Here is a 19,985-nt window from a genome sequence, read left to right on the forward strand (position 1 = left end):
GCCATGCCTCCTGCCTTCCCATCTAGTGATGTCACAGCTGTCAGCCCTGTGTTCTCTCGTCAGCCATGGAGCCTTGGACACCATCAGCACGGCCGTGACTGGAGGCAGCATTGAACACAGTTAACAGAACCCATGCAGAGAGGTTTACTGCTTAATACATGCCTAATTACTATTTCATCTTGTGAGTTGCTTACTTATCAACAAATCGCTATTACTTTGTATACTGTACTCAGATTGGTGCTGCTGTCTGTCATGGCTCTCGCCATGCCATACAGACGGCCAGACGTGGCTGCCGTTGGGTACCTAACAGAGGATTTGAACCTGGGTACTTTTATGTTCTGTCCTGTTATCCTACCTCTGAGCCACACCTCAGCTCATATCAAGCCATTTGTTAATCTGGCAGTGCCTGCAGCACTAGGGGCTGGACTTTACCTGCGTATGCTCCTGTCTCTCATTGTCCACCTGAAGCTAATTGCTTGTTTAAGCAAGGTATAAAACACTGCCTCTCCCTGAGAGCAGTGTCAGTTCATTGTTCCTGGTTGACAGATTTAGTTCCTGTGTTCTTGTCTCCTGAGCTTGTTTTCCAGACTGACTCCTACTTCTGACCTTGCCTCCGCTCTGTGTTTATCCTGACTTGTGGCATCCTTTGACTACGGTTGTTCTTGGACTATCCTTCCATTTTTATTCCTGCCGATACTGCTAATTGGAGCACTTTTCCTGCCAAGCCCCCCATGCACAGATTCACAGCCCAGGTGGCTTCCTTACCTGGTTACCTTGGACTGCAGATATCTGCAAAGGTGAGCGTACATCTCTGTGCTACAGACTCCAACCAAGGTAGGCCCTGACATAATGAACTGACCATATGGAGTCCACAGAGATGTGCAAGCAGCTCACCCAGCAGGTATCCAGCCTGGCCCAGACTATGTCCGAGCTGCAGCAAAAAGTGCTGATACTTAAAGGCACAGTATGCCCAGCCCTGGAACCTGCGCATCCAGAACCCTATGTCCTGTTACCTGACAGATTCCACGGTTCCCGTTCCTCATTTACAACATTCCGGATGGATTGTGAGCTCCTGTTTGTCCTTAAGCCCAGGACCTAATACAGTGACTTGATCAAGGTTTATTCCGCTGTCAATCTGCTTTCTGGACGGATGAATACATGGGCATACCAGAATCTGCAGGAAAAAAGTGCTATCTTGGACAATTGGGAGTCATTTATAACTGCCATGGACTCGCAGTGTCTTACCTCCCAGAAAGCTACTTCCAAGCCTGTTCCAGGTTCCTGCAGACCCCAGGTACCTAGAGAAAAAGGAAACCCATACGCATACAATGACTGTGCTTGGTTACGGTACAAGTCCGCCTTCAACAGCCAGCCTTGTCACCCTGACACTACCCCACAATGCCTTGATCCTGCAGAGGTTAAAGAGGAGCCCATTGAGATAGGTGCCATGCGCACCAGGCTGTCTTCCAAAGAAAGAGACCGTAGGATAAACAGTGGCCTTTGTTTCTATTGGGGAGAGAGGGAACATTTTATCACTTTTTGCCCAACTCGTCCATCCAGGCCTAAGGCTCTCCCAGTGGTTGCCAGGCAGATCCGTACTGCCTTCCCAGAAACACAGCCTGGAAACTGCCAAGGTTGCTGCCAGCCCTGTCCCCGTTCTGTGAATGAAAAGGGCATCCTGACTATGGCAATCTTCTAAACCAGTACCCCTGTGGAAATCCCTCCTCCAGCTCCAGGCACGTCTGAACCTCTTCCAGAAGAAACTTCTTTTCTAGCAAGCACCTTCATTTCTTCCTGCTTTGGTGACGAAGTTCTTCCACCTGACTGCACATTTGCGTCTAATGGCACTATGGTACGTAAGCAAGATCTGAAGATGTTCAAAGAAGCATTAAAAGCTGTGAATGCCTCCCCTAAAAAAGACCTCTGCGAAGAAGAAGGATGTCTTTAAAGGGGGGGTACTGTCACAGCTCTTGCCATGCCATACTGACAGCCAGGCGTGGCCACTGTTAGGTACCTAACAGGGGATTTGAACCTGGGTACTTTTATGTTCTGTCCTGTTATCCTACCTCTGAGCCACACTTCAGCTTGTATGGATCCAGTCTTGTTTATTTGGCAGTGCCTGCAGCACTAGGGGGCTGGACGTTACCTTAGTATGCTCCTGTCTCTCATTGTCCACCTGAAGCTAATTGCTCATTTAAGCAAGTTATAAAACACTGCCTCTCCCTGAGAGCAGTGTCAGTTCATTGTTCCTGGTTGACAGATTTAGTTCCTGTGTTCTTGTCTCCTGAGCTTGTTTTCCAGACTCCGGCTTCTGACCTTGCCTCTGCTCTGAGTTTATCCTGACTTGTGGAATCCTTTGACTACGGTTGTTCCTGGACTATCCTTCCGTTTGTATTCCTGTCGATACTGCTAATTGGAGAACTTTTCCTGCCAAGCCCCCGTGCACAGATTCACAGCCCAGGTGGCTTCCTTATCTGGTCACCTTGGACTGTGGATATCTGCAAGGGTGAGCGTACATCTCTGCGCTACAGACTTCAACCAAGGTAAGCCCTGACACTGTCTCTCCCTTTGTTATCCTCAGTCAGCAGCACCTGGATGCAAGTTTCTACAACCAGAGGTATTCTGAGACTTGTGTCACAGGTGAGAGACATCAAATGTGGACCTCCTATTGTCCAGATTACACAACAAACTGCACAGATGTGTATCCGGGGGACAGAGATCCTCTGTCAGAAGCAGTGGATGCTCTGATGGCCCCATGGAATCAGTATAACCTGATCTACACCTTTCCTCTCTTGCAACACTTTCTTTGTCTGCTCTGCAGGATTGAGATGGAGGGCATTACAGTGATATTAATAGCTCCAGATAGGCTCATGAGGATGTGGTCTGACCTGATCAGACTTGTGTCAGATACTCCATGGGTTCTTCCAGATCATCAGAACATTCTATGTCAAGAACGGGTTTAGCATCCTGCTTCACGATCACTTGCTTTAGCGACATGGCTGTTCAAGTCCAAATCTAGAGAAACAGGTATCTCCAAATTTTTGTGATTTCTTCAATGTTAAAAGCCAAGAAGTCTATCTCCGACAAGGTCTATCATTGCATGTGGAAGACATTCTTTGCTTAGTGTGAGGAATGAAGCTTTCATTCCAGGAAATACCTTGTAGGATGAATCCTCTACTTTCTGCAATCAGGCCTGGATCTACAGTTGGCCTAGAGTACCACCAGGGCATCTCAACACTCGTGATCTTGTCCCAGAGACTGCTAGGTCCTGTTCTCTAATTAAGACCTTTTTTCAGGGTGTCTTTCGGGTATCTCACCCTGTGCATGTACCTTTATCGCCGTGGGGTCTGAATATCTGAATTTGGTTCTTTTGGCACTTCAAAAACCTCCTTTTGAACTTATCGTGGATATTCCCCTTTCCACTCTTACTAACAAGCTTGTCTTCCTTGTCAACATTACCTCTGCACAGTATGTTTGTGAGCTGGTGGCTTTGACTTGCAAAAAAACATTTGTGATCCTACACAGGAACAAGTTGGTGTTGATGCCCAGAACCCCCTTCGGCCTTCTACCTCAATTAGGACATTGTTATTCTATTCCACTGTCCGCCTCCAGTGCATCAGATGGAAATCCCCCTTCATTGTCTAGATGTAGCAACTGCAGAATGGCTGAATCTCCTGTTATCTTCCCTGATGGCCCCTGTATGTAAAGGGCAGTCGGCTTTTCTCGCCTCAGTTTTTCGGTGACTCAAACAGATCATCATCCATGCCTATGGTCCTAAGGATAACCTTTCTGCTAAGGCTCACTCTGGGATTGTGAATGCTTCTAGGGCTATTCAGTATCATACGGTTTACCAACAAACCAATAATAATACAGCAAACATCCACTGTAAAAGTTTATCAGCTGTACCCTTGCCCCCAAGTAAAGTAAATACTTGCAGTGGGGTACACAGTTGTGTTTATTGAGGGGGCCTGGGAGGATGTTTTTCAAGTTAATGTGAATTTGTCATTTAAGTCAAGGTTAGAAAAAGGTGTTAGGAGTTGAAGTTTGGGTTTGGTCCCAGGGGGTTTATTGTTAGGGGTAAGAGCAATTTTTAATGCAGAGGGTTAAGGCTAAAGCCTAACTTTAGATTAAAGGTTACATATTAGGTTCAGATTATGAGTTTCAGGGACAGGTTAACAGTTACAGTATGTGTTGAAATTTCATTAAGGGGTTGGGTTAAGTTTTAGGGTTCAGGGAAAGGGAAAGTTTAAGGTGTGAATGTTAGCCTAAGGGTCAGTTAATGTTAGGGATTCGGGGAGTGCCAAGGGTCCTTCATTAAGCCACATGCTGAGTTCTTAGGGACAAAAACTGAGGAACCAGGACTAGAGGAGTCTGATGCCAACACACTCAGGTAATGTTAGTGATACATAAAAATACTTGTAATTGTTTGTAATGAATATATAACTAGAACTGTATGTATATATATATATATATATATATATATATATATATATATATATATATATATACACACACTCACCGGTCACTTTATTAGGTTCACCTGTTCATATGCAGTATATAAACATATATTCAGCGTAAAAATTTTGCTCTCTTTTTTTCAGACTTGGTTTCATATTATTGACAAGAGAACCAAAAAGCCAGTCACAGAAAAGTTTTATTCTGATTCTTTGGTAGTTTACCATCACATTAATGCTTATGAAGAGGACGGTCATATTGTATTCGACATTGTTGCATACAAGGACAATAGTTTATATGAAATGTTTTATATGGCCAATATAAGACAGAACCTTAAGCCAGAGACTGCAATGACCTCAACACCAACCTGCAAGCGCTTTGTTATCCCTCTTCAGTGTGCCAAGGTCAGTTTATGTTCATCTTTTTGGCTTCTACTATTGTACAACTTTATCTTTATTAATACAGCTTGGTGTACATTGGATAATAAGGTACTTGCCTGAACCCTATCTGCTGAGGTGAGGCTGGGGAATGACATTAACACTCTTTATAACATGCAGCAGAGACAGGTCAGTAGAAGTTTAGCATTTGGACCTTCAGTGCTGAAGACATTTTTGTGCTGTGAATACTTTCCGGATGCACTGTATAATGAGGAAAGGGTGGTGCAAAATTCTTGTGATTATGATTTATTCCTGCCAAGATTAGCAGGAGCCGGGTTCTTCTTAGAAGTGTAAGTATAAAGGAAGTAAACAGTCAGAATAAATCCTGTGTATGGGATTTTCCTGAATAGCCTGCAAAACATATTACTAGGCATTAGTTACTTAGCATTTGAAATCTGTTAAACAAGAAATTAGTAAAATAGTAAAAATAGAGTTTTCATGATCTTATTTTGATCATATATATTGTAAGGTCACAGCTGTTATGTGCAAACTAAGCCAATGGCAATTCTTTTTACTAACAGCCGACAGATATTTGGATCCCAAAAGCCACCAGCAACTGCAACATCCATGCTCATAGCTGCAGCAAAAAGTACAGGATTTATTATAAAATATTTATTGGTAAAACTTTGCATCTCCTCCAATACTGCACTAGAAACTGTAAAGGAAGAATTGTTTTGATTTGTATTGTAATGATACTGTCTTCCTTTATATTGTAAAGCTCTGTGCAAACTTTTGATACTATATAAATCGTGTATTATTATTATTTGTATTCAGTGTGTACTATGCAAATAGTAGTGTACGCCGATATTTTTATTATTTTTTCATTATCTGTGCTTTACGACATGTACTTATTATTCCCTGTTGTCCAGCTATATACAGTATCTCACAAAAGTGAGTACACCCCTCTAATTTTTGTAGATATTTTATTATATCTTTTCATGTGACAACACTGAAGAAATTACACTTTGCTACAATGTAAAGTAGTGAGTGTGCAGCTTGCATAACAGTGTAAATTTGCTGTCCCCTCAAAATAACTCAACACACAGCCATTAATGTCTAAATCGCTGGCAACAAGTGAGTACACCCCTAAGTTAAAATATCCAAATTGGGCCCAAATTGTCAATAGTTTTTGTGGCCACCATTATTTTCCAACACTGCCTTAACCCTCTTGGGCATGGAGTTCACCAGAGCTTCACAGGTTGCCTCTGGAGTCCTCTTCCACTTCTTCATGAGGGCATCACGGAGCTGGTGGATGTTAGAGACCTTGCGCTCCTCCACCTTCTGTTTGAGGATGCCCCACATATGCTCAATAGGGTTTAGGTCTGGAGACATGCTTGGCCAGTCCATGACGTTTACCCTCAGCTTCTTTAGCAAGGCAGTGGTCGTCTTGGAGATGTATTTGGGGTCGTTATCATGTTGGAATACTGCCCTGCGATCCAGTCTCCGAAGGGAGGGGATCATGCTCTGCTTCACTATGTCACAGTACATGTTGGCATTCATGGTTCCCTCAATGAACTGTAGCTCCCCAGTGCTGGAAGCTCTCATGCAGCCCCAGACCATGACACTCCCACCACCATGCTTGACTGTAAGCAAGTCACACTTGTCTTTGTACTCCTCACCTGGTTTCCACCACACACACTTGACACCATCTGAACCAAATACGATTATTTTGGTCTCATCAGACCACAGGACATGGTTTCAGTAATCCTTAGTCTGCTTTTCTTCAGCAAAGTGCAGGCTTTCTTGTACATCATCTTTAGAAGAGGCTTCCTTCTGGGATGACAGCCATGCAGACCAATTTGATGCAGTGTGCGGCGTATGGTCTGAGCACTGACAGGCTGACCTCCCACCCCTTCAACCTCTTCAGCAATGCTGGCAGCACTCATACATCTATTTACCAAAGACAACCTCTGGATATGACGCTGAGCACGTGCACTGAACTGCTTTCCTTGACCATGGCGAGGCCTATTTTGAGTGGTACCTGTCCTGTTAAACCGCTGTATGGTCCTGGCCACCGTGCTGAAGCTCAGTTTCAGGGTTTTGGCAATCTTCTTATAGCTTAGGCCATCTTCATGTAGAGCAACAATTCTGTTTTTTTCAGATCCTCATAGAGCTCTTTGCCATGAGGTGCCATGTTGAACTTCCAGTGACCAGTATGAGAGAGTGAGAGCGATAACACCAAATTTACCACACCTGCTCCCCATTCACACCTAAGACCTAGTAACACTAACAAGTCACATGACATCAGGGAGGGAAAATGGCTAACTGAGCCAAATTTGGACATTTTCACTTAGGGGTGTACTCACTTTTGTTGCCAGTGGTTTAGACATTATTGGCTGTGTGTTGAGTTTTTTTGAGGGGACAGCAAATTTAAACTGTTATACAAGCTGTACACTCACTACTTTACATTGTGGCAAAGTGTAATTTCTTTAGTGTTGTCTCATGAAAAGATATAATAAAATATTTATAAAAATGTGAGGGGTGTACTCACTTTTGTGAGATACTGTAGCTTGCTACTGCATTGTATACACACGGAAATTAACACGCAAATAACTATCAACATTCTCTATTTAACTTTAAAGAAAGCAGAAGTGGGAGTGAACCTTGTACGGCTTCCTGAAATGACTGCAACAGCGGTCAAAGTTAAAGAAGGAGAGATATATTGCCAGCCGGAGATCAAATGTGAAGGTAGGGAGATCACAGTTATTCCTTAAGGTTCACTGAACAACAGGCTAAGAAGCTTAAAGCTGAACTCCAAGTAAATGGCTTAATGCACAGATGGAATACATATAAGAGAGCTGTTTTACCTGCCAAAGGATTTGTATGTATGTCCACGCTCTGACTGTCAGGGAAGGAAGCCTGATTATTTTCTGCTGCAATTCAGTAAGTGTTACAGGTATTCTCCCCTCTCCCCCAGCCTGTGACTGTACAGTAAAAAGAAATAGCAGGCCATTCTGCTCTCTCCTATCAGCACGCTCATTGCACTGTAGCACAACTAATTGGCTCCTTGCGCTTCTACCTCCCCAAGTCTGACCTCTGCTATACAAGGGACTGCAAGAGGCTAAAACCAAGTTAACTTCAGGTGTTTGCATCGCTTGCATTTCCAAAAATACATGGAGAGGAATTTATCAAAACAAGTGCAGGCAGAATCTGGAGCAACTGTATTGGTTGTCCACTGTCCAGAATCTGAGTGTTTCAGTTTTGATCCCCACATCATCCCTCACATCATCATCCACATCATCCCCACGTCATGTATTAATGAACATAGAAATGGTGTGTATATATATATATCATTATAGTATAGCATTATATATATATAACTGAGCTATAATAGAATCAGCAACACAATTTGAAGCTGTCATTAGTATCAAGCATTGTTACACTATCAAATTTTTATCAAAATTATTTTTCTTTTACATTTTAGGTATCCATCAAAATAATAAAACCAATTAAAATTACTTATTGGACCAAGCAAAAACAAACTACCTTTTTTATATGTATTTATATTTTGAGATGTGTAATTGAGGTAGTGACTTTAAAGTGGTTCTAAAGCAGGAGTGGGGAACCTTTTTTTCTGCCAAGGGTCATTTGGATATTTATAACATCATTCGGGGGCCGTACAAAATGATCAACTTAAAAATCTGCCTGTTATATTTGGTCAAACATTTAATTAACTCACCCCTAATGTGTTGGCTGGAACTGCTTCTCTTTGGTGAGGTGTGTGATGTTAGCTAGTATTGATGATGTTGCTACTCGCAACTGGTTTTCCAGGTTTGCGTCGGTTAGTCTGGAGCGCAGTAAGTTTTGAATAGAACTACTGGCGGGTACTGCTGGCTGGTACAGCTGGCTGGTACTGCTAGTTGGTACTGCTGGTGGGGATAACTGGTGGGAAATGCTGGCTGGTACTGCTGGCTTGTACTGCAATGTGTACTGCTGGCTGGTACTGCTGTGGGTCCTGCTGGCTGGTACTGCTGGCTCAGGCTGGTACTGCTGTGGGTACTGCTGGCTGATACTGCTGGCTCAGGCTGGTACTGCTGGCTGGTACTGCTTGTTGGTACTGCTGGCTCAGGCCGGTACTGCTGTGGGTACTGTTGGCTAAGGCTAGTACTGCTGGCTGGTACTGTACTGTGGGTACTGGTGGCTGGGACTGCTGTGGGTACTGCTGGCTCAGGCTGGTACTGCTGGCTAGTACTGCTGGCTAGCACTGCTGTGGGTACTGCTGGCTGGTACCGCTGGTGGGTACTGCTGGCTGGTACCGCTGGTGGTTACTGATGGCTGGTACTGCTGTGGGTACTGCTGTGGGTACTGCTGGCTGGTCCTGCTGTGGGTACTGCTGACTGGTACTGCTGGCTTGGGCTGGTACTGCGCTTTGGGTACTGCTGTGGTTACTGCTGGCTGCTATTGCTGCTCTTGCTGTGGGGACTGTTGGCTCAGGCTGGTACTGCTGTGGGAACTGCAGGCTGGTACTGCTGTGAGTACTGCTGTGGGTACTACTGGCTCAGGCTGGTACTGCTGTCGGTACTGCTGGCTCAGGCTTGTACTGCTGTGGGTACTGCTAGCTGGTACTGCTGGATGGTACTGCTGGCTGGTTTTGCTGTGGGTATTGCTAGCTGGTACTGCTGGCTCAGGCTGGTTCTGCTGGCTAGAATTGCTGTGGGTACTGCTAGCTGGTACTGCTGGTGGGTATTGCTGGCTCAGGCTGGTACTGCTGGTGTGAAATGCTGTGCTAAAGGAAGATAGAGACGATGCTTCCTGTATTGGTCACAGGCGGAGTGCATTTGAGATCACTCCGTCAGGGCAGAGCTGGAACTGTACAGGAAACATTGGTCCTGTTCTGACAGCTCAGCTGAGAGACACAGACTCAGCGGCAGCCAATTGAGCCATAAGTTCCCCACCCCTGTTCTAAAGACAGAGGTTTTTTACCTTAATGCATTTTCTGCATTAGGGTAAAAAAAAACTTCTGTGATCAGTCCCTCCCTCCATCCCACCCTTAAATACTTACCTGAGCCCGATCTCGATCCAGCACTGTGCCCGAGAGCAGTGGCTCTCTCTGCTCGTTCTCTTCTCACTGGACATAGAGGCAGCAGCAGGAGCCATTGTCAATCACACCATGTGAGCGGGGAGGGGGGGGGGGTTGGGACAGAGCCGTGCGATGTGTGTCAATAGGGGAGCCCCCATGAGTGCCCCATAGTAATCAGTTTGCTATGGGACACTCGGAAGGGGGGAGGAGCTAGGAGCGCTGGAGGGGGACCCCAGAAGATTAAGTTTGGGGCTGCTCTGTGTACAACCATTGCACAGAGCAGGAAGGTATGACTTGTTTATTATTAAAAAAAAAAAAAAGTACCTTTTAGAATTATGTTCATGTCATTCATATTTTGTACCTAATCTATAGCCACCAAGTATTCCATTAGAGGATGAAAAAGTAGTATCAGCTAGCATCTTTAGATTTCTCATGACTGTTATGTAATCTTGTGTCTTGTACTCCTAGGAATTGAACTACCTAGAATTAACTACGCTTACAATGGCAAGAAGTACAGATATGTTTATGCTGCTCATGTTGAATGGCGTCCAATTCCCACCAGGGTAAGATCATAGTTTGCATCTGTATATATGCCAAATGAGCTATCCAAATTCAGAGTGCCATTGACAGACAATTTTCCAATCCCAGAGGAATGAACTTTCCAGTATAATGACTACCGGGCAGGAGCATCACTCATTTACTTTTTCACATCATTACAACTGTAGTTAAAGCTGCTTATCTTTATTCTAGCTGACTATAATGCAGCTTCAACCTTTTTTACTGCGTTGCTCTAATAAATGCTTTACAAACCCAGCTTAGGTAGGATTTAAATCAAAATCTAAATCCAAAAACAAAAATGTAATATATTGCTGGGTATCAGCCGTTAGATGTGGTGGCTGCATTAGTTTGTTTTCCCTTTATTTTCACCTGGTCATACTGCAAATGACAACATTTCTGTCCTTTGTGGCTACCCTTAGGCTGGCCATACACTATACAATTTTCTTATTCAATTTCCTTTAGATTTACCTTAAACTATGTAGTGCAAGGGCCTGCCTGACTGCATACAAATTGAAAGTGTTTAGGTTTGACCCTATATTACATGGTTTTGGTAAATCTAAAGGAAAGTTGAACAAGAAAATTGTATAGTGTATGGCCAGCCTTAATTATATATCTTCATTGTATCTGTGGAGGGAGCCATGATTGTCACACAGGCTGGACTTCAAACATGTCTGGCTTTGTTTATCGCCATTAAATGGTGGATAGTTGTTTTCCCCAGAAAGATGAGGATGTTTGTGAACAAACAAGGACATGGCATTTCTGGCAACATCAACAGATATTTTCTGTACTCGCTCAAAACTTATCCTGGAAAATGTAACCCAAGGCAGTCACTACATCCAAGTACTGGTAAGCTGCAATGCGTTACACTTTTGTTTTTGGGTTTAGATACCCTTTTAATTCATGACCTTAGCATGCCACTGTAATGTAGTCAAAGAGATATCTCAGATTTAACCAATATTAAAAAGCTGAGCAGCCAATTACAGGCTCAGGCTGTGAGTGGAGGAACCCTTTGCGTTTCCACAGCCACAGGCATAACAGTCCCTGGGCCCCCATTCTTAGGTAAAGACCACCAGTATAATATATATTTTCCCTTAGTAAATTAAAAAATAATAATAAATATATAATATATTTATTAAATAAACTACAAAGACCACATATATATGTATGAATAATCCTAAAATGTACCATAAGGGTTTAATACTGTACAAGTGGAAGGGACTCAGGGAGTGGTAAAAGTACACGGGTAGGGGGCTCAGATTACTTGCCTTGCCCCGGGCGCTGACAACCCACGCTACGCCACTGGTCAAGAACCCTCCTCTGCAAATTTTACCTATAGGTAAGCCTATGATAAGGCTTACCTATAGGTACTGTAAATATCTCCTAATCAAGTACCGTTTAGAAGATATTTACCTTACATGCAGCCAGTGACATCACTGGCGCATGCGCTCTGAAGGAACGGCCGCTGGTGCCGTTCCTTCAGAGCCCCGTGCCGGGACCGTCGGCTCCCGGGCGCGTGCGCGGGAGTGACGTCACCGCGGTTCCGGCCAATCAGATGGCTGGATGCCGTGATCCCGGAACATGTCGCCCGTCATACAGGTAAGCGGACGGCGCGGCGGGGGCTCGTTCTAAGGTAAGTATTTCATAATGAGCTAGCATGCGATGCATTTCTCTTTCAGGTTGAAAAAAAAAAAAAAATTTTTAATGGGTTTACAACCTCTTTAAAGAGTAGAGTAGCCTCCTCAAGTCTGGTGTGCTCTCCTGGGAAATTACATTTACATTGTGGCTTTCCTATCTTTCTTACAATAACTAAATACAAATTGAAATAACTTCTTTAATTCTTAAAGGATTGTTTTTCAATAACATTTTTTTTTACATTTTGTTGTTGTGACAGAATTATATCTTCTTCCAATACCTAATGGTCCTATGCAGTGTATACAGATCTCTTTGGATGTTAAATTATAATTTAACATCCACTTTAAAACTGGTGTTCTGCTGCTGAGCATTGGCTGCAAGAATTTTTAGCAATTCCACAGTGTTTCAGTCTGATCACTGTAACCTTACCTCATATGATAGTTGTGATTTAAGATTATCATTTATTATCTTTTCCATTACTTTACAGGTATTATAATGTAAAGTGTAAATATAAAAAAATAAATAAACCCTATTTTTATCATCTTTGCTACTATTACAATAGAATACGAGCTGATAATGTTACTTGTGGCATAACTTTCCAGCAATAACATCCAATTACCACATAGAAGTATTATGCAATTGTTTTGCAAGTTTAGCAAGCCAATATAAGCATATAAATACTCATAAAGACTGCATAATTTAAAGTGGTAGTAAACCCAAAACCAAAAATGTATTATTGCAGCTTACCAATCATTGGATGTGGTGGTTGCATTTGTTTTCTTTTTTCAGGCCTTTTCCCTCTGTTTTCACTTGGTAATCTGGCTAATAAAGATGGCATTAGTTTATTTTTATTTTTTTGGGTTGAACGAAAAAAATAAATAAAAATTAACCAATTCCCCCATCCATATATTCAATGTGGATGGGGGAATCACTCCCACTGTGCTATGGTATTTTGGTAGTGGGGAGACTTCCCAGTCGTCAGAATACACTGATCAGTGTTGTCAGCTATAGCCGGCGGCACTGATCGCTCGGGAAAATCCCAACAGGCTAGTTGTATAGAAGTCAATTAGCAGATTGACTTCTGTGCAACCAGCCTGTCCTGTCCATACATTGATCGAAATTTCAATACATGTATGGCCGCCCTAACACACTTGCTGTATTAGGCTCCATTCACATGTGCACATTCCGTTCATTGCTAATGGCACCCCAAATGTGGCCAGTAGATGTGCATTTTCACTCGCAGAAAAACATGCATCAAAACGCATAATAAAAAACAAAGCTCAACTCGAGAATAGGTGCAGGAGCTTCCTTGGCGTGCGTAGGCTAGCTAGTATAGGTAAGTGGCTAGCAACCAAAAGTAAATATAAAACCTTCAATAGTCAATAACAAGGAAATGGGGTGCAGGGCTCAATTGTGCAAACATACAAAAATCTTAATAAGTGATAAGCAAATAAAGTTCTAAAATAAATAAATTTGTCACGTGATTGAGGGTATTCTTCCCTGCTTTCAGAATAATTCCAATGGTAGGTGTGCTGTGCCTGAAACACTCACCAGAAATTAAATAGTGTCAAGCATCAAGTGAAAAAAAGCACTTCTCCCAGCGTGTAAAAAATATGGACTGCCACGACTATGCACCTCCACCAATCTATACACTCACCAGACAGCGGAAATGAATGAGCCTTGAACTTTTGCGATGAAGCACAGTGGCCTCCTATCCTGGTGTTGCAATCAGAGGGTGAATTACATAGGGATCATCCACAGATAGTGGACATCAATGCACATTGCTCAATTGCCACCCTGCCCTGGCTGATGGTGTCCTGTTCTGGAGGTTGATGTGGAGCTCCTCTGATGAGTCTTCTATAGTTGGTTGACTTTTGACACTTCCCAGCACAGTGACTGGACATGAAGGGGGAAATCTCTCCCAACTCTTGGCTTCTCCTTCTCCTGCTCACAAGTGTACACAATCAGGGGAAGGTTCCCCTTAAAGTGTCATTCCAACATGTGGGGGTCCTAGGCCTGCAATGTGCAGACTGTAGACATGAAGCTGATTCTGCTCTGACCTATGTGAGGCTCTTCTCTGTTTCTCCTCTGTATCTCCGATGGAAGATGGAGGCTTCTTGTCCTGGCTGAGAGGTGTGAGGGCCATTCTGTGTTTGCACCATGGATCTAGGAAGACAGAGATCTTCCCAGATCCATAGTGCAGACACAGACCATTCCTTTCTTAGGTGAAAATAAAAGAGAGAAAGAAAATTATTGCAGCCATCACATCTAAGAATTGGTAAGCTGCTGTATAATAAATGTTTGCTTTGGGTTTAATACTGCTTTAAGTCCTACTCACATATTTATGAAGCAACAAAGTATGCATATGTCAATGTAATCAAACCTGACATCTTTCTAAATGTTAACTTCTGTGCATGTGTTTGCTGTGTTAGAGCCTTTGTAATAACCATATCTCTGTTGTACATTATTTAGATAGTGAAGTTTGACCTTGTTACAAAGGAAATGCTTGAATGGACTGAGGACATGTGCTGGCCTGCTGAACCTTTTTTTGTACCACATCCAGATGCCAAAGAAGAAGATGATGGTAAGTTTCAGTTGGTTTCATCCTACTACTTTTACAAAGACATTCTTAACGTAAGCCTGCAACAAACTTTTTGTGAAATTTGCAGTTATAGCACTCATTTATACCTATGCATTTTAATGCATAGATTATAATACACATCAACGCATTTACTCAGGTTAGCCATTGATTTGAATGGTGCCAGTTCATGTCTGTGTTTTTTTTTTTTTTTTTTTAATGCATCAAAACACATTGAAGGGTCTAATGTCAATGGTGACACAATTAAAATGCATGATTTTTAATAAGGCATGTAAAAACACATGACAACATGCACATAAAGGTGTGACTCTAGCCTTGGTGAACCCACTGGTCAAAATAGTCTTTAAAGGCCACACTACAGCAGCAACAGACAAACAATAAAACTTTATTGAACTTCAAGTTTCTGTCAGCCTCTTCCTCTGAAGTGTTTTACTCATTCAGAGTTAATTTTAGAGCTAAAATGTTCTGTAGAAATAGCTGTATATATATGAAAACCTAGCCTACTACTGTATAAGCAGAGCTTGCCTCAGCCCTCCCACTTTCTGATCCACCCTACTGCTCTTTTAAAGAAGATGAAAACCCAACCATTAAAATCGTAATTGTTTTGCACACAGACACCCTGGACCTCCCCTTCTGGGGTCCCCTATTGATGCTCTTTGCTCCTCCTCTTCTTTGTGTGCCCCAAAAGTAAGCCACTTGCTGTGTGGACTCAATCTCAAGCCAGGCTGTGTATATCTATTGACACACCACACAAAGCGTGACTCAACCCCACCCCCCGCTTTGTACTCACAAAATTTGATTGACAGCAGCAGGGGCCAATGGGTCTTGCTGCTGCCTCTGTAAGCAGAGAGAGAGGAGAAAGCCACTGCAAATGTGCAAAGAGTGGGATCGAAATAGGACCCAAGTAAGTATAAAAGGGTTGTGAGGGGGTGATGCAAACACCGGGACATTTTTTACTGTAATGCAGGGACTGCACGAGGTGAACCAATTTAAGTTATCAACTACCAACCTTAACGTGATACTAAAGGAAAATTAAAAAAAAAAAATCCCAAACATGTCATACTTACCTGCTCTGTGCAATGGTTTTGTACAGAGCAGCCTTGATCCTCCTCTTTTTGGGACTCCCACCAATGCACTGGACTCCTCCCCCCCAGAGGGGCACTCGTGCGTGCTCGCTTCCATGGACAACCAGAACAGAGCTACTGTAAGCCCTGCCCTTGCTCCCTTGTCATTGGTTGTGATTGACAGCAATGGAAGCCAATGTCTCCCCCTGCTGTGTCTGAGCAAATGAGGGGGGAGCGAGCCGGAAGAGCAGCTACTCTCATGCACATCACTCAATCAAGATCAGGCTTAAGGCGGAGTTCGGGCCTCAAAATCCACTTTGGGCCATCCGCTTGCTCAGTGTCACCTAAAAAAAAATGAATAGTCACAATTTTTTTTTTCAATTGCTTACCTTGATATTGAAGAAAATATACTTACCTTTCTTCCACTTCCTCCATCTGCGGCCGCGGCCCGCGCCGTCACTTCCTGCTTGCACTGATTCCTGGGAGCTGAATGTCAACGCTCCCAGGAATCAATGCGCCTGCACCAGCCCTGCTCGTCAGTTCCAGGGCAGGCGCTATATTTCCTGCTAAACAGCCTTTGGGCATGCACAGAAGCTGTGCAGGGATGACACGCGTGCCCCGGAAGTGACGAGCGGGGCCGATGCAGGGCATTGTGAGACCTAAGAGGACACGGAAGAGGATGCCGAAGAGGATGCGCTGGCTTCAGCTGCCCACACCTGAGATGGTAGCGCTGGACATGACATTTTCAAGGTAAGTATTTTTTCTAAAAGGTAAGTGCAACCTGGGACAGTTCAGAGGCTATCCATTATGAAATGTACTAGCCCTGACTGTCCCGGGGGTATTTTTATTGAAAAATAGTTTCCAAGGCTGGAACTCCGCTTTAAGTAAGTATTAGGAGGGGAGTAGCACTCAGAAGGTTTTTTACCTTCATTCATAGAGTGCATAAAGGTGAAAAAAACCTTTAGCCTTTAGAACCTCTTTAAGTAGTGCTTTGAGGAGAGGGGGGAACTTACCACCAAGAAGAATGGGATAGAAGGTGGAAGTGAGATGTCTATGAACTGTTGAAATGGGGCTGTCCCTAATTTGGAATTTTGAAAATGTACATCTCCTCCCAGAGTCCAAACTGGACTTCAGCAGCATGGCTACACTGTAAGTATCTAAAATGCTGATGTAATACCTAGCATCTGTTGTAGTACAGGGAAAGTTATAAAAGAGCCCTAAGAATAAAGTTGGTGAATATATTGTGTGACAGACCTAACCGGGACAGAGGCTTTTGGAGGGGACTAGGGGCTAGCCTTCTACCCACTGATTATTGCCCATGGAGGAGTCTGGGGATTTTGTCTGCTTCTGCCAGTCAGAGCTCAGTTCAGCCTCTGATCCCATAGAGAGAGCAGATAATTCTCTAATGATGGACAACAACGTGATACATTCTCTGAATAAATACAATAAAGCTTCCATTCTGGAGTGGATGGAATGGTGTAATATTAATCTTGTACAAGTGAATGGTCAGAGGAAATATGGTGGCCCTCCTGCAGACTGGGTTGGAGAGACTCCTCCACTTGTGAGAGAAATATTTATCAAAAATCTCCCTCAAGAAATCTATGAAGATAAATAAATTCCACTTTTTCAGACTGCTGGAACATTGTATGAGTTTTGTCTTATACACTGTTGCCGGACAGTCTGAGGTGGGGTGGGATCCTTGATTAATCAAAGCCCTGTCTGGGTGGTCAGTGACCTGAGTCACATAGGCTGATCTAGGTGACTAGTTATTAATTTGCTTACTGTTTATGTTGTCTATTCCTTAGATATGATAATTATATTACTGTTTATAGTTTGCAGGGGCGTACCTAGAGCATTTGGCACCCGGGGCGGATCCTATATCTGGCACCCCCCCCCCCAGGTGTGCAGGCGACGAACCGCTCATTGTCATTGTCACTGTCACGTGTAGCGCCTCCATGCACTGCAGCCTGTAACCCAGAAGAATCCTCCTCCCTCTGCTTCCCCCAGCGACCAGGCCCCTCCTCCTCTGCAAAAACGGCACAGACTGACCTGAGGCGCCAGACAGAAATACATGTAACTGGCAGTGGCACAATTACCGTGTGCTACTGCCAGTGGTGTCACTAGGGATGGGGGTCACCTGGTGCAGTAAACCATGGTGTCACCCCCCCCCCCAAAAAAATTTTTTTTTTTTCCCTGTTTTCTGAAAGCGCGCCAAAGATGCAGCATGCAGGACTTTTGGTGCACTTTCAGAAAATGCAGGGGAAAAAAAACGCCCAACCTAAAAAATCTATAGGACTTCAGTAATAGCTGAAATGTAGGAAGGCCCCCTTTACATTACACAGCCCCCGTACCCCTGGACCCCTTCACATTACACAGCCCCCACCCCCCATAGAACCCATATTATACAGCCCCCCAATAGAACCCCTTTACAATACAAAGACCCCGCCAATACAGTAGAACCCCTTTACAATACAACCCCCCAAATAGAACCCCTTTACAATACAAACCCCCCCAATAGAACCCCTTTACAATGCAGACCCCCAATAGAACCCCTTTATAATACAAAGCCCCCACCAATAGAACCCCTTTATAATACAAAGCCCCCGCCAATAGAACCCCATTTACAATACAAAGCCCCCGCCAATAGAACCCCTTTACAATAAACCCTCCCCCAAATAGAACCCCTTTACAATACAAAGCCCCCCCATAGAACCCCTTTACAATAGAACCCCCCCATAGAACCCCTTTACATTATAAACCCCAACCCCCCCCCCCATTAGAACTCCTTTACAATACAAACCCCCCAAATAGAACCCCTTTACAATACAAAGCCCCCGTTAATAGAACCCCTTTACAATGCAAAGCCCCCCCCCATAGAACCCCTTTACAATGCAGACGCCCCAATAGAACCTCTTTACAATACAGACCCTACCAAAATAGAACCCCTTAACAATACAAACCCCCCAAATAGAACCCCTTTACAATACAAAGCCCCCGTTAATAGAACCCCTTTACAATACAAAGCCCCCCCCCCATAGAACCCCTTTACAATGCAGACGCCCCAATAGAACCTCTTTACAATACAGACCCTACCAAAATAGAACCCCTTAACAATACAAACCCCCCCCCCAATAGAACCCCCTTACAATGCAAGCGCCCCTCCCCCTCCTACCTTAGAGCAGAGGAGGAGGAACTGTTTCAAGCAGAGAACAGGAGAGAGAGACTCGCCGTCACTCACGAGCCCTGAATACACAGTGGTCAGCGGGAACTGCCGAAGTTAACTGTGCTAGTTAATGAGCAGGTGATTGGTTGCTAGGCGGTCCTAGCAACCAATCGCCTTCTCATTAACTAGCACAGTTAACTCCGGCAGCGATCGCTGTGTATTCAGAGTTCATGAGTGACGGTGAGTCTCTCTCCTGTTCTCTGCTTGAAACAGTTCCTCCTCCTCTGCGCTCCTGTGTCAGCGAGCACAGCAAGTGGCGGAGGCAGTCCGGCAGCCGGCCCCGGGTGTCACCCTGGTGCTCCCGGACCCTGAGACCCCCCCTAATGTGTAGCTCCCGGGGCGGACCGCCTCCCCCTGTTGGTACGCCACTGATAGTTTGCATTGTTTAGGAAAATGTGATCAAGCTCTTACCTGATTTTGTGCTGTATCCATTCTGTGTGAATTTACAATAAGTCAGTTCCAGTTTGCATCTTATATATTCATTTTTATCATTGCAGGGGTTATATTATCTTCCATTGTGTCTTCTGATCCAAATAAATCTCCATTTCTACTCCTACTGGATGCCAAAACATTCAAAGAAATAGGCCGTGCCAGTATCAATGCCAACATGCATCTGGACCTGCATGGAATCTTCATCCCACACAATAACTGATAACTAATCATTATACACTGGGACATTTCTGCAATCAACATCAATAATGTTTCAGCAGACCTGAACAGAGAAAAGATGAAGAACCAGCAAAAATTTTGAAACTAAAACAATTTCAAGTTCTATAAGTGATCAGCATCATGGCCTATAATGACCATGGCTGATAAGTAAGTTGTCATGTAATTTTTATCTGTGACACATAATTCAGGATGCAGAGGTTCAGTTTCTTTTATCTGAATTTCTTGGTTCCTCCAGTGCTCCATTTACAGCTTGTGTTAGCACTGGATGCCATAGAAAAGAGTAAGGTGATGTAAGTCCACTGCAGTAAATGTAGGACCACAGCACAGT

The 19,985-nt window shown here is 43.8% G+C and overlaps 1 protein-coding gene across 1 annotated transcript in view; it reads left to right on the forward strand.

The window, feature by feature from the left end:
* Window positions 1–19,903, forward strand: part of LOC309565011 (beta,beta-carotene 15,15'-dioxygenase-like) — a 50,854-nt gene extending 30,951 nt beyond the window's left edge. Inside the window, exons 7-11 of the mRNA XM_082269743.1 lie at window positions 4,602–4,859; window positions 7,475–7,580; window positions 10,381–10,475; window positions 14,575–14,686; window positions 19,486–19,903. Coding sequence (XP_082125869.1) covers window positions 4,602–4,859; window positions 7,475–7,580; window positions 10,381–10,475; window positions 14,575–14,686; window positions 19,486–19,640 — 726 coding nt within the window. The 3' untranslated portion in view covers window positions 19,641–19,903. The remainder of the gene's footprint in view (window positions 1–4,601; window positions 4,860–7,474; window positions 7,581–10,380; window positions 10,476–14,574; window positions 14,687–19,485) is intronic.
* Window positions 19,904–19,985: the final 82 nt, after the last annotated feature.

This window comes from Pelophylax lessonae (assembly GCF_965119305.1).
Source record: "Pelophylax lessonae genome assembly, chromosome: 10".
NCBI lineage: Eukaryota > Metazoa > Chordata > Amphibia > Anura > Ranidae > Pelophylax > Pelophylax lessonae.